Raw genomic sequence first — 13,841 nt, forward strand, 5'->3', positions numbered from 1 at the left:
ACTGGGTGGGGGGGTGTCACATGCATACTTCTGTCATTGACTTCCCCGCAGAAAGCTTTTTTGCTGCTGTCAATGCGACAGTTAAATGGAGTTCGGGTTTAAAGGAGCGAGTGTTTAAAGCTGTTATATTTAATGTAATTGTTATGTACTGTAGCTACTTTTTTCATTGCCTTAACTATAAGCCTTTCTGTCAAGTGGACAATTTGGGGGTATGGGGTCACGTTGACCAGTTTTTTTGTTTTTTTTTTCCCAGGCTGCAGTGATGTTAAAATTTACTGTACCCAGCGGTACTTTAAGCCCTCACACCTTCCATGCTTGACATGTTCTTTGTGAAGGTTTTACAGTAATGGCCAAGGTGCTATGTTGCATAACTGCTTTTTTTTTTATTACAGGGTTAAAAATGCATCTCTGATGAATCCTTGTGCACATATATTTATGCACAAGGCACTGTGAGGGTGAGGCTGCAGTTATTGTGGTAAGATTGGAGTAAATGGCCCCCTCAAACAGCCGTTTTACCTACAAACCCAACACAACAGACTCCACAGTGTTGAAAGGCCTTTCATTTATGTACATTAGATTGAGCAGAATATGGGATTAAGCGCAATTCTCCTGGTCTAAGCCAAGGAGAGTATTGGCTGGGTATAATTTGAAAATGTTTGATATTTGTGACAATACAATAGAGAGGAGGGAGTCCTTGTTTATAGAAATAAATAACCTGGTCGTTTTCTCCATAGACAACGTTACGTGTTTCACAGTTGGAACATTTCCACAGCTTTGATCGTCATGAAACTGTTCCGGTTGAATTATCGGTAGAAAAGATTGACAACTGCTTTATATCTGGTTCTTTAATGAAAAGTCAAAGGTACAAACATAAAAACACAACATGAGATGTTAACTATGACTCTCAATATGCATTTCAGTAAGAAACATTTAGTCACAGCTTTCAGTTGCGTGTGTCGCTAACGATGGATGGAAGTTAGAGATTACACTGCTGAGAAAACAACTTCATTGAATTCAGTTTCGAATTCTGGGTCAATGTTGGGTTAATTCTGCAACTATGGTAATGTTTTTGTTCATATCTGCAATGTTGAAACATTTGAAATTTGTTACCACTCTGATAGGCGTTTTTCTCCATAGCAACGGTGGCTAAGGCTCATGGGTATTGTATTGAGACCCATCTGCCCTGCCAAACTGATGAGAAAATATGTGATTTCTTAGAAACAGAGTTTAAACATCCATTATCCAAACATTTAGGATTGTTAAATGTTTCAGGAGTTTCAGGAGGTTTTTTATGATGAGAAACATTGAGAATATACTGCAGCTCTGTACCTGAGTTTTAGAACGATTACCTAAATTGAGCTTTTTTTCAGTACCTCAGTTTGTGGAATATGAACTTGATTTTTATTTATTATCCCAAATTGTGCATCACTGTCCAATAATAGTGTGTAATAGTAAATTCAAAGCCAATTTTCCACATTTGACTATTTTTGATAGTCAATGCTACGGATGCAATTTGGTCGGTGCTGAAAAACTATTGAGGTTTAATACCCAGCACTCTGATTCTCAGTTTGGTTATGTAAGATAATACATTATATATTATATGTATACATTACATACATATATTATGATTCAGTGTCTCCTGACTTTGTGGTAGTCGTTATACTCGCAAGTTTCCAATAAGGAAATCTCTTTTCCTCTTCCAGTTATTCAGCTGCACATGAAGGCAGCATTCTGCAGACCAAAGTCAGCACTTAAAACCACATTTTGGTGTAGACTTATGAAACTATCTATAGTATTTGGGTAAGCCACCCAAACAAATTATATACTTGCTGATGCCTGTTTTTTATTCATGTTTCTTAAATTGAACTGAAATAAAAATGATTGATGGCTACAGTCAATGATATCGTACACGTATATTGATTGATTTTGATGCATATTCTCATTCCAGGGATCAAAGTTGGAGCCCAGCTTGATGCGATGCTGTCACATCCCCTGCAGTAGCCGCCCCATCGACTACACCGTCAACATCAGCAACAAACTGCTCCTTGACATCCGTCGGCACATCAAAAAATACTACTCTGTGAGTATTTCTGTTTGTATGCCTGTACACGTGATTACGTTTGATTAATACTCCTGATAAACCTCCGCTTTACACATCCACTCAAAAACACAAGCACACAAACATTCACGCATGTAGTTCTTTACCACCTGCAGGGCCACAAATGGATGGCCCTAGTTAGTTTAGTTTTCATTCGGTGTCTAATGCTGCAACTTGTTAGACTAGAACACCGCAGCTGGCCAGCTCCTCTCCTGTTTATTCCTTTTTTTTTTCACCAAAGGTGCAGTTTAGTTGAATTTGCAGTTAGTTCACCAACACAGATTTTTCACAACATGTGCCTCAATTGATAAAAAGATAGACTAAATTTAAGAGCAGGATATGTTTGCTCTGAAAAAGCTACATTTACATGTATGCACTGTTGTTTGTGCACCACTATCTATCAACACATTCCTAAATAAATTAAATGAATGCATCAGCTGACAAAATACAAGCTTCAAGTGGTCAGAGAAAGCGAGTTAGATGTAATGAAATAGTCAAAACTTGTGAAAACTGACCTTCTAGAAAGTGTCTGTGAAAGAGTTGGACTGTATTTAACACAATGGGGGATGCAACAGATGCAGTAATGGTAAGAGACGCCATCAAAAATATGTTGGACAAAAGATGAAGGAAACCTCAGCAGGGCACTGCGCTGACATTTTCAACCAAAGAGCACATTATTCTTGGAAAATGAAAAGAGCACCAGAGAGATTTGTTGGAGAATAATCCATGAAAATAATTAAATGGCCCGTTCTTGCTTTGAAAAGCAAGTTTAACATGCACTCTGTCTGTTTTTTTGGCTGACAAGGTGAAATTTAAATGACACATCTGGAGAAACTGAGTCATCGGAGAATCAGAAGAAACAAAAATACAACAAATCAAACATGTTTGGCTTCAAAAATCCAGCAGATTCGTCTCAACAATACAGAACGACTGCTGGCTTGAAATGAAATTATTGAAGGATCGTTTTCATTGTTGATCTCTTAATGTTTTTTTAGCTTTTAAAATTTTGACAAATTACCAAAACCAGTTATTATCAGTTATTATTAGTTAGTATCAGTTATTAATGTTGACTCATCATGTCAGCAGTAATTAATTAACATTATTTAATAAAAATTATCACTGTGTTCCTGAAGCTGATGGGACGGTCAGCACTGCACAGAGTTACCCATCATGCATCTGCCCCGTACAACGCTCTACAAAGCATTTTAGACAACCACTGCACCCTGTTGTGACATATTGTAACAGAAAAAAATATTCTTTCACTCTACCCCACAGCAAATATTTTCCAAATTTTCCCCATAAATGGTCAAAGAAAATTCTTATTAATGAGTGTTTTGAAGTTGGGACATCGAGATAAAAGTCGAGAGCCATTGCAGAAGGAAATGGGCACAACAAGATGACATAATTAAAAGTAATGGAAATATGGCATTTATATTTGTGTCACGTATTAATTTAATAAACATTACAGTCCTCGTTGCTCCACACAGATCGGATTTTCGCTGCTATTTTTTATGTCTTTAGTCGACGATTAAGTCACATGATTCATGAAACTCATGATCATGAAATCTGTTTCGTTTGCACTTTGTCGCATTTCGCTTTTATTGATACACCAACTTTTTCACCTCAGCCAAGCGTAAAGATGTTTTTGTGATATTTTGGTATTTTTTTCTCATATTCTTTGAGGGTATTTCAACTTAAGGAGGTTTTTTTATGTGCAAATTGAAAATGTGAATAAAACAGGTGGTTGGAAACTTGTTATTTCATACATTTGATATACAGGTATACTGTTATGGTTTATACAAGTATTGGAAAACTATTATATAATGCTAATTGAAAAGAGTTTGTTTTACATCTCTATTGCCTTAAAAAAGGTGGCCTGATTAATGTTAGTACAGTGACTGACGTTAGACTGATACATTTCTTTCTGGTGCAGAAGTTTAGAGGGCAAGTTGTCAGTGTTTTGAGTGCTTGACAAGCAGCCTGAGAGTGAATTAAACTGGATGCCTGTGTTGTCTTTGTAGAGGGTGCTCTCTCTCTCTGTCTCTCTCTCTCTCTCTCGAATCACTGGTAGCTTCTAACACCTTGGTCTCGGGCGAGTGGAATGCACTGTCTGTAAAAGTGTGTGTGTATGTGGGGGTTACTCTCCCACAGTGCTGAACAGAAATCAATTAGTATGGTGAATGTGTGGGGAGCGAGTCCCCCTCAACCCCTTTGTCATGGTGTGTGAAACAGCTGCTACCACTGAATACTTACACCTCACACAGCAACTCACACACACACACACACACACCACTGGAGGCTGAACAGCAGTGGACACAGCACACACACAGCGGGGCAATGAAGAGGGGTAATATTGTGTAATTAAGGATTCCTTTCAGGCCGAGGGAGAGTTCAAATAGAGCTGTTTGTCCGGCCAGATAGAGTGAAAGCTCTGCACCTCCGCGTGTGTGTACACGAATACACGTACATGTGTGTTGGCGTCCTGAGCCAGGACCACAGAGACATTAATCATTAGTGAAATTACCTTCCTACACCCCTCTGCCCCCCCCACCCCCCTTTATCAATAAACCAGCACCCTGAGAATGGGCAAACACTTGTTCACTCCTCTCTCTCTCTCTCTCTCTCTCTCTCTCTCTCTCTCTCTCTCTCTCTCTCTCTCTCTCTCTCTCTCTCTCTCTCTCTCTCTCTCTCTCTCTCTCTCTCTCTCTCTCTCTCTCTCTCTCACTCATAAACACACACACTGTTGTCATCCTTTCCTCCTCTCGTCCCGTTGTCTTTGGCAAAATGAGAGATTCGCTAGTTTCCCGAACCACCCAATTCTTTTTTCTTTCTTTCTTTCTTTCTTTCTTTTTTTTTAACCCCTCCCATCTATCCACCGTTGCCATGGCATTTAACAAATTATTGCAATTACCCTCGTCATGCAGGTCGCCCCTGGAAACGGGCTGAGGGGCAAGAGAAGAAAGGGGGAGGGAGAGAGAGAAAGGGTGAATGAAGACCAGAGAAGGTGATAATCCTGTTTTGAACAAAAGGTCAAATTGTTGAATAGAGAAGCTTTGATTAAGCGGAGGAGGTACAAAGTGGAACCATTTGAGCTCTATTCACTGTGTGTGTGTGCACAAGTGTGTGTGTGTGTGTGTGTGTGTGTGTGAGTGTTTGTGAAGTAGACCGATTTTAGGTCTTTTCACTTTAGAGCTGGAAGTGTTGACTGCTGAAGCACAAAAAACCAGTAAGAGCTCTTCCGTGTGTGCGTCAGGTAGATTCCACTGGTACAGGAGTCGTGTCAGAGATGCTTCTCCGCTGTGTCGACATTAACAATGGAGCTGAAACAATTTGTCAATTAGTTGATCAAGGAACATTAATCAGCAACTGTTTTAATAATCAGTTAATTATTTCTCATTTTTAAGCAAAAACGCCCAAAATTCACTTCTCAGATGTGAATATTTGCGGGTTTTTATTGTCTCATTATGAAAGTAAAGTGAAGATTTTGGTCGCACAAAACAAGCAATTTGAACACGTCACTTTGAGTTTAGGGAGTTTCTTGACACTTTGTAGACCAAACAATTAATCAATTAATTAAAAATAATTGAAGAATTGAAGAAGAAGAATTGAGAAAATAATTGGCAAAATTATTAGTTAAGAAAATAATCGCTAGTTTCAGCCCTAATTAACAATATGTAATAATAAGTAAAAAAAAAAAATAGCAATCAAAGATAGAAGGATTAATGGAGGTATGAAGGTTCAGACTAGGGCTCTGACTAATGACCTGTCAGTTATTGATCAATGAATCGTTTAATCATTAACTTATCAAGAAATGGTGAAAAATGCTCATCGCAATATCCCCCCGGAGTCAAAGCTGACGTCTTCAGATTACTTGTTCTGTTTGACCAACGGTCCAGAAGAAGTGTTTTGCTTGACGAATGACTTCAACATGTAATTGTTGATCAGAATGTCATAATTGATTAATCAGCTAATCGTTTCAGCACTAGTTCAGACTGATTTCTGCGAAACGGTTGCAAAAAAAGTAAGGAGTTCCAAGGTCGAAAGTGTCAGCACCCAAACCAACGAATAATTCAGAATGATCACCGTTCAATCATAAAGAACAGAAATAAGAGGATGGTAAAGTATCTGACCCCAAACCGGAAGACTGTAGCAGATTAGAGAGGTCTTAGAGGAGAGGACAGCGTCTAAAAAAAAAAATGCACAGACAAAGAAGAAGGAGAGAGAGGGTATATTTCGTTGTGGGCCCTGTCGTGGCCTGGTCTTGCCTCTGTTTGGTTAAATTATGTGGAACTCATTTGACGTCTGCATTCAGTGTGTCAGGTATCCACTGCTATAATTATGCAATTATGAGTCTTTATTCTCTCACGTCAGACTGTACACCCCCACCCGCCACCCTCGCTCCGGCGAAATGCCTCAATTAGATTTTTTTTTTTTTTTTCTTTTTCCCTCCCCCTACCTCGCTCCTTGTTTTTAGTCCTTTCTTAGTTTCTATGAAGCTCACATAGGTCTGCTTCACTTAATCTCAATTTAATTATTTATTTATTTATTTATTTTTTTTTTGGTGCGTGGATTCTGGGTCACAGCAGCAGAGCAGAAGGGCATTGTGGGTAGTTTTTTCCCCCCTCCTTTCAACTTTCTCAGATGTTTGTGTCTCAGGCATTTGAGTCTTTAATGTGTGTCGTATTAATTCATTTTAATACACGTGAATGGGGGAAAAGATTAATATGTTTGTGCTAGCACTGAATGTGTGTGTGTGTGTGTGTGTGTGTCCCATGGGAACAGCACTGTATGCCGAGGCTTGTGTCATAAGAAATACACACAAACAAAAGATGTAGATCAAACAGTCTCCCATTGGAAAAACACACTCTCATACTCACTATCTCGCTCCAGTGTGAGCCATTGTCCCGCACGTGTTTTTATCAGAGACAGTGGTGGAGCAGTCTCATTTCCCATGATGCTCAGCTCTTTGCACAAGAGCAGCTGAGGTGTTTAGATAATTAGTCCTGGAGCTGGGGTTTGTGGGTAAAGCTGTGAACTCTGGGACTTTCTAATTGATTTGGGACATATGTGTGTGTGTTTGTGTGAACGTGTGTGTTTGGTTTTCATTTAGAGAAGATTGGCTTGGTGTGTGTGTGTCTGTGTCTGTGTCTGTGTGTGTGTGTGTCTGTGTGTAGATTAAATGAAGCACTCCCCTTCCTGTCTACGCCTAAATCTCCTGTCTTAGTTGCGTGAAAAATGAAGAAAAGTCGTAAAAGTATATACAGTAACACACACAGTTTGTTCTAAAATCACATATGTGTCAGGTTTACATATTGTACACAATAAATCAGTCATGTACGGTTATAAATTGGATCATTATTAGTTGTTAAACCTTAAAGGATTGCGGAAAAAGTTTGGAATTACAGAAAAAAACTTGAAAATTGCAGATTGGGTTGTTGATTTCACAAAAAAAGTCTGATAAGCTTTGGAAAAGTGATTATTATTCAAATATACGGACAAGGAATACAATCAACAATAACAAAGTAGTAATATTATGCTTTTCCAGCTGTACAGTGCCATGTGTCACAGCTTGTCTTGGGGCTGTTGACACAGGGTGGTTCAGTATCTGTTGTCATCGTTGTACCTATAAAGTGAATCAGCTGATAAGTACAAATATAAAAAGGTAAAGTAATTGATTGCACAAAATAAAGATATTCACCCCCTTTGGCATGACGCGTATCGATTGTCACCGGTGCAGCCACTTTTTCTTAGAAGTCACACAGAACATTGAATGAGAGTCATCTGTGTGTAATCAGGTGTGACAAGTGATTTTAGGTTAAATACCAGAAGTCAGACCTTCTAGATGTGGGTGTAAGTAATTTTTTTGGGGGGGAGGGGGTTTAATCACTGGGTAGGGTAGCGTTAATGCAACAAAATAAGAAATATTAAAAAAAAAACAAACAAGTATAATGTTCTTGACTGCCCAAGTAAGAGTCCAGACCTCAGTCTAGTCAATAATTAGTGGCAGGAATTAAAAAACACTGTTGTTCACTCACTATTGCAAGTTGACAGACTTTGAACAGTTTTGCACAGAACAATTAGGGGAAATGTTAATGTTAAGGTGTGTTAAGGTGATACAAACCCATCCACAAAGACTCAAGGGTGTAATTGCTGCCAAAGGTGCCTTTGATAAATATTGACATTAACAGGATGAATAATTGCAATGATTAAAACGGTCATTCAGTTTTATAATATAGTTAATTTCAATCCATTTGTAGAGCTTTGCTTCACTTTGACATCAAGTCTGTTTCTGTTGGTCAGTGCCAAAGCTTAATTACATACAATCTGAATTAAAGTTTTAAAACATGAATAAGTTCATGTGAAAAGGATTTTTTTTTGTTTTGATTAACACTATAAATATTCAAATAACTATACATGAGCATGTTTAGATTTGTTTTACCGTTTTTCTCTTTTTCGTTTGCACTTTTAATGCACAACATATAAGCTTCAGCAACATTGCTAAGTTCATTTTTGTGCTTGTGTGTGTTTCTATGTTTCTCTTTGTAAACTGCAGTGGATACATGTACATGGTTGGTTCCTGTGCAGTGAAAAATGCTTTTTTTTTTGTAACGGCATAGTCACCTGTTTATTTTTTTTTGCTGCTGCTCACAACTGATCAGGAGATTAGATAAAGACAACCGAAAATCAATCAGAGAAACACGACATGCCTGTATGTGTGAGAGGGGCATAGAAAGACAGGTGCAGTGGTTTTAAGGGGGTTCATTTTGAGTGAATGGAAGGAAGGAAGGATGGATAGATGGAGGAAAAGAAGCAAAGGCGTTGATGGCGGTGGGTCTTATGCTCTGTCATTAGTTGGGCATTAACCCCCTCCCCTTTAAACCCCCCTTAGTAATGACAGGGCATAAGAAGCAGAGAGGGTGGAGGGGTCTGGAAGAATACGGGGGAGATTGAGAGGGTTAGACCACAGCACCTGCCTAGGGTCACTAACTCATCCCAGGGGGTCCTAACTACTGATGTTTTGGCTGTCCACCGCTCTGCCTGTCTGACGAGTACTTACGGAGCAGGACCCCGACACACAGCAGCTGAAGATACATTCAAATGTAAAGAGAGAGAGAGAGAGAGAGATAGGAGGGTGTCACATGTAAACCTCTTTCTGCCCGTCTCTGGCAGTTGTTTCTATTTTACAAACACCTCCATTTCTTTCTCTGAGTACTTTTCTTTTCAGTTTTGTTGTGCAGAATTAGAGCGGCTAAATGGAAGCAACAATTTTCAGCAAAATTTCTTCATTACCAGAAAACAATTTTTAAAGTGTGTAGAGGCAACAAACGTTTTTTGGGGGGGTTTGTCAATTTTTTAAGAACACCTCTATCGACAAAGTAAATGGCGAATTGAACACAGTTTATAAATAGGTAATCACACACAGGCTAGTAAAGGCTGCTAAGAATGTTTTCTGACACATTGTTTTTTTTTTCTATGTTCAGGGAGTCTATAATTCATCTGATTGAAATATGCCTTGCTTTTGTGTGTTTTTAATGTTCTTCTCCATTTAAAAAAAGAAAAAGATGTTTTGCTTATTTTCACTTCACTTGGATGTTTGATCTTTCACCTTATAGTTTGAAATGGTGGTTTTGCAGTGTTTTGTTTCTTCACGTCACAGCTTTAAACTGAGGAGAAGCTTTTTGATGTCACAGATGTGTTCCAACTCATCAAAAGTCTCGCAAAGGGCAGATATTTTGTTATTTAATGACATAAAGTTTGATCAAACTTCACAGCTGCTGGAGGTAAAATTGGAATCCGATGTGTGTCACTTACAGGGCTGGTTGGTGTGTGAGGACCAGGCCTGTCAGAACAGGACCAGACGTCTGCCCATCGCCTTCTCCCGCCACGGACCCATCTGCCCCGCCTGCACCAGGGCGACCCTCAGACCCGAGGTAACGCACACAAAACTGCAACGTCTCGCACACTCTGAGCTAAAGTTGAGATGAAACTACACACCAACGCACATTTTATGAATTCTGTATGTTTTGTCCAGGTGATGGTGCTATGGAGCTGAAGTCTCCGCTCTCATATGTACTGTACATCTCTACTCATTAGTATCACATTTCATCATGCATAGATATAGATCATCTTCTCTTTTTGCCTTCCAGCTTCTCTGTGTGTGTGTTTGTGTGTGTGTGTGTGTGTGAGACAGTGCACACAAACGCCTGCCTTCATGTGTTTGTAAGGCACTAAGAGCTGGATGGTAGTTTAGCCATTAAAAGCATCTGTCTGTCAGGTGCTGGTAGCCGCATTATGAACACTTTGTTAGCTTGACCACTGGATTTAAAAGAAACACTCTCCCTTTCAATTTGAGCGTGACGGCTCAATCAATTTTTTGTCCTCTTTTTTTTTCTCTCTCTCTCTCTCTGTCCCCATTCTTACTATTCCTGTCTCAACCCTCGCCTTAACTCTCCCTTGTCAATTTTTTTTATCTTGTGTCCTCTGCTCCTATCTGCCCCCACCCCCCCACCCACCACCACCACCTCCTTCACCGAGATGCTTTGCTGTGTCTGGTTCTGTGGCGACAGGTTGTAAACCAGAAGCCCTATTTCTGCTGTCACTGTGGCCACTTAGGAGGCCATTGCTGCGTCTGAAGGCCGTGGCACTTTAAACTGCGGGCTGAATAAAACATTTAACTCTCTGTGCTCACTCGTGCACCCTTTCTCTGCCCTAAAATCTGTAGCCTTTCTTCATTTTACCTGCTCACTCCTCTGTCATTTTTACATACATCTATGGAAGACTGATGATAACGATGACAGCAGCAGACTTTATCTGCAAAGTTAACAAGTTGCTTTACGTGAAGATGTAAAATAGAGTAAATAAAATAACAGAAAGTAGTTTAAATGAATATGTGAGAACAATACAATACGTAAGAAATATAAAAGAAAATACTTTGCTTCTCTCAAATCAGAGGTGTCATTATCCACTAGTATCCACCAGCAGGTGGCTAGGATGATATGTTCACTGCAGTAACCTCAAAGGTTAAAGAGGTTCATAAAGGAGAGGAACAAGCTGAACTGGTGGAAGAATTTAAATTGTACGCAGTGTTGCCCATAACAGAGTAAAAATTGAAATGAATGAATTGAAATCCATCATTTAGGCTGCTTGGATGAGAATTCAGAACACAGTACTTGTGTGGTTTCCTGATTCTTTTGCAGTGCTGCACCTAAAGGGGGAGCTGACAAAAATGCTTCATATACAGTACGTGCTCATGTCATGTGGGAACAGACTCAACAAGATGCGAGTGTTTGTGTGAACAACTTAAACCACAACCTCAACTTGCTATTGTTGTAAAAGAGGGTTTTCTTCTTTCATTTACTGCAGAGTAATCTACAGGAAAGTTTTGCTTTAATGCCAAGTATATGTAGACAACTGAAATATGAAATAATGGACAGGACAAAGAAATAAAAGTAAAATTTAAATGCCTTTTTAAAATATTTAATTATTTCTATAGAACAGATTTTCATTGATTTTATGTATTTATTAAGTAAAAACTGAGCCAGTCTTTAATATTTAGTCATATATATTTAGTTGAAAGGGCTGAAACCTAGCAATACAGCAAGCATCTGCCCTGCTGCAGAGTCCTGAAGCAAGACATTTAAACACCAATACTGACCTCTGATCTCTCTCTGGGAGGAGAAAGATGAACAGAGATTTTCCTTCCACGGGTTAAATATTACATGAATCACATGAGGCTAACATTGACTTTTCAGTATTAGGTAACAGTGTTGTGTAAATCAAGCCAGTACATGGAGATTAATAGCCCAGCGGCTCGCATATTAAATTGCTGCCAATTATGCAAAGTACTCAAGAGGCCATTCATGGCTGTTTTGAGCCGGCGGTAGATAGACTGCGCTCGAGCAAGTAGAGGAGAAGACGAGGCAGCCGCCAGTCCCCACTGAGAGGTCGTCTTTGTTTTAAAGTTTTGGTTCATTTCTGCACATGATCACTTTGGCTACGTCCTCTTTCAATATCATCTGCCAATATCAGTGTAGATAATCAAGCTAATATGATTCATGACTGAGCCAAAGACAATCAGGGTGTTTTTTTTTCTTTCTTTCTTATGCACGCCGCACTAGAAATTTAAAAATGTTTCGTTTTTTTTTCCTGCCCTGCTGAAAAACACTTGTTTGTGCCAGAGCTTCTGTAAAGGAGCGTCTTGTTTGTGACTCTCTGTTCCCTTTTTCTCTCTTGCATCATGGTACATTTACCATCTCTGTGGGTGCTGCCTCTGCTCTCTTCTCCTCCCTCCATCCATCTCTCTCACTCTGCCTCTTCCTTTTTTTTTTCTCCCTCCCTCCTCTCTCTCCCTCCCCTCTCTCTCTCTCTCTCTCTCTCTCTGGACACAGATTCAGAGCGTGATCTGATCTCCATGTAATGGGAGAGTAATAGGCACTCTGCCTTGATTGGTTGGTAATTTGGGGGAGTTATGCACAGGTGCAATTTGTAATATTTTCACTAAATTAAATTTCTTTCTCTTCCTCTCTCCCTCGCTCTTCATCTCTCCCTCTCTCTCTCCTCTCCCTCCCTCCACAGCGCTTAACTCAAATAGGCTATTTTTTTTTTTTTCTCACCCTGTCTGAAATCTCTGTCCTGACTTTCCTTTTCTTTCCCCTTTTTATTCACTGCTTTCTTCCCCTTGCTCCTTTCTTTTCATTTTCTCTCTCCCTCCCCTCCCTCCTTAGCTCTCGCACCCATTCTCTCTTCTCCTGGCTTGCTCTTTCTCTCCCCCTCTCACCCTCCTTTTCTGTCTCTCTCTTTTTCTCCCCTCGCTTTATTGATGTACGCTCAGGCGCCCATTAGAGCTCCCTTTTTCCCTCTAGTGGAAATTGCAGCATGTTAATTTTCACACAAATTACGGCAATAGCAGGTATCTCTATTTGATACATTATAGCGGGAGCAATCAGAGATAATTGAGTGCCTTTCAGAGGGAGACGGCTGCATTCACTGCCGGCTCAAAGCTGCCCCATTATCGCCTAATCGCTCTTTAAACACTGAATTTTGCCGAACAAAAATTCTTGTCATAATTTTGCTTAAGTGTATTTGGAAATCACAGTCCTTTGAGCGAGAATAATTGAAATCAAATCCCTTTCACTGGAGCTGACATTTCTACATTTCCCCCCAATTGAAATTAATTTCAAAAATTGAGCATGAATATCTTCAAATAGCAGGCAATTATGCCTTTCAATGGGGAGAAATTACCGGTGCTGAATCGTTCGAGGCTTGCGGGCGAGAGCACCAGTTAAATGCCTTTGTTTCCTGCCGTGTTTGCCTAGTAAAGATTTACATATATTGACTCATTATGGTGTCTTGTGAAGCTGATCGGCGTGACTACCACAACCGGCAATAACGCTCATCGCATCTAAAAAGCTCAAGAGTTTTAAAGCCTCGTGGCCTCACAGCTGAGGAAAAATGTATGTTTGTTTCTCTTGGTCTCCCTCCCTTTCTCACTCCCTCTCTCTTTCTGCAGCTGCGGTTTTGCGAGGGTTGGATATTGTAGGTTTGGTATTTACAACGCATGTTTGTAGCTAAGCCGTAGAGGAGTTACAGGAGAAAAGTGTGCAACGCCGGGGCCTTGTTTGTGTCTGGCGCTGCGATATTTTCATCCGCTATATCCATGTCAAGGCATTGAATAGTTGCCTGCGTACTTTCCATCCACTATAAACCCAGCATGTTTTTGTTTTTGTTTGGCCTACCGTACTGT

General features: G+C 39.8%; 1 protein-coding gene across 1 annotated transcript in view; it reads left to right on the forward strand.

The window, feature by feature from the left end:
- pola1 (polymerase (DNA directed), alpha 1) overlaps window positions 1–13,841 on the forward strand; it is a 58,483-nt gene that overhangs the window by 29,150 nt on the left and 15,492 nt on the right. The window contains exons 34-35 of the mRNA XM_044339921.1: window positions 1,949–2,080; window positions 9,913–10,029. Coding sequence (XP_044195856.1) covers window positions 1,949–2,080; window positions 9,913–10,029 — 249 coding nt within the window. The remainder of the gene's footprint in view (window positions 1–1,948; window positions 2,081–9,912; window positions 10,030–13,841) is intronic.

Source organism: Thunnus albacares, chromosome 21 (assembly GCF_914725855.1).
Source record: "Thunnus albacares chromosome 21, fThuAlb1.1, whole genome shotgun sequence".
Classification (NCBI taxonomy): domain Eukaryota; kingdom Metazoa; phylum Chordata; class Actinopteri; order Scombriformes; family Scombridae; genus Thunnus; species Thunnus albacares.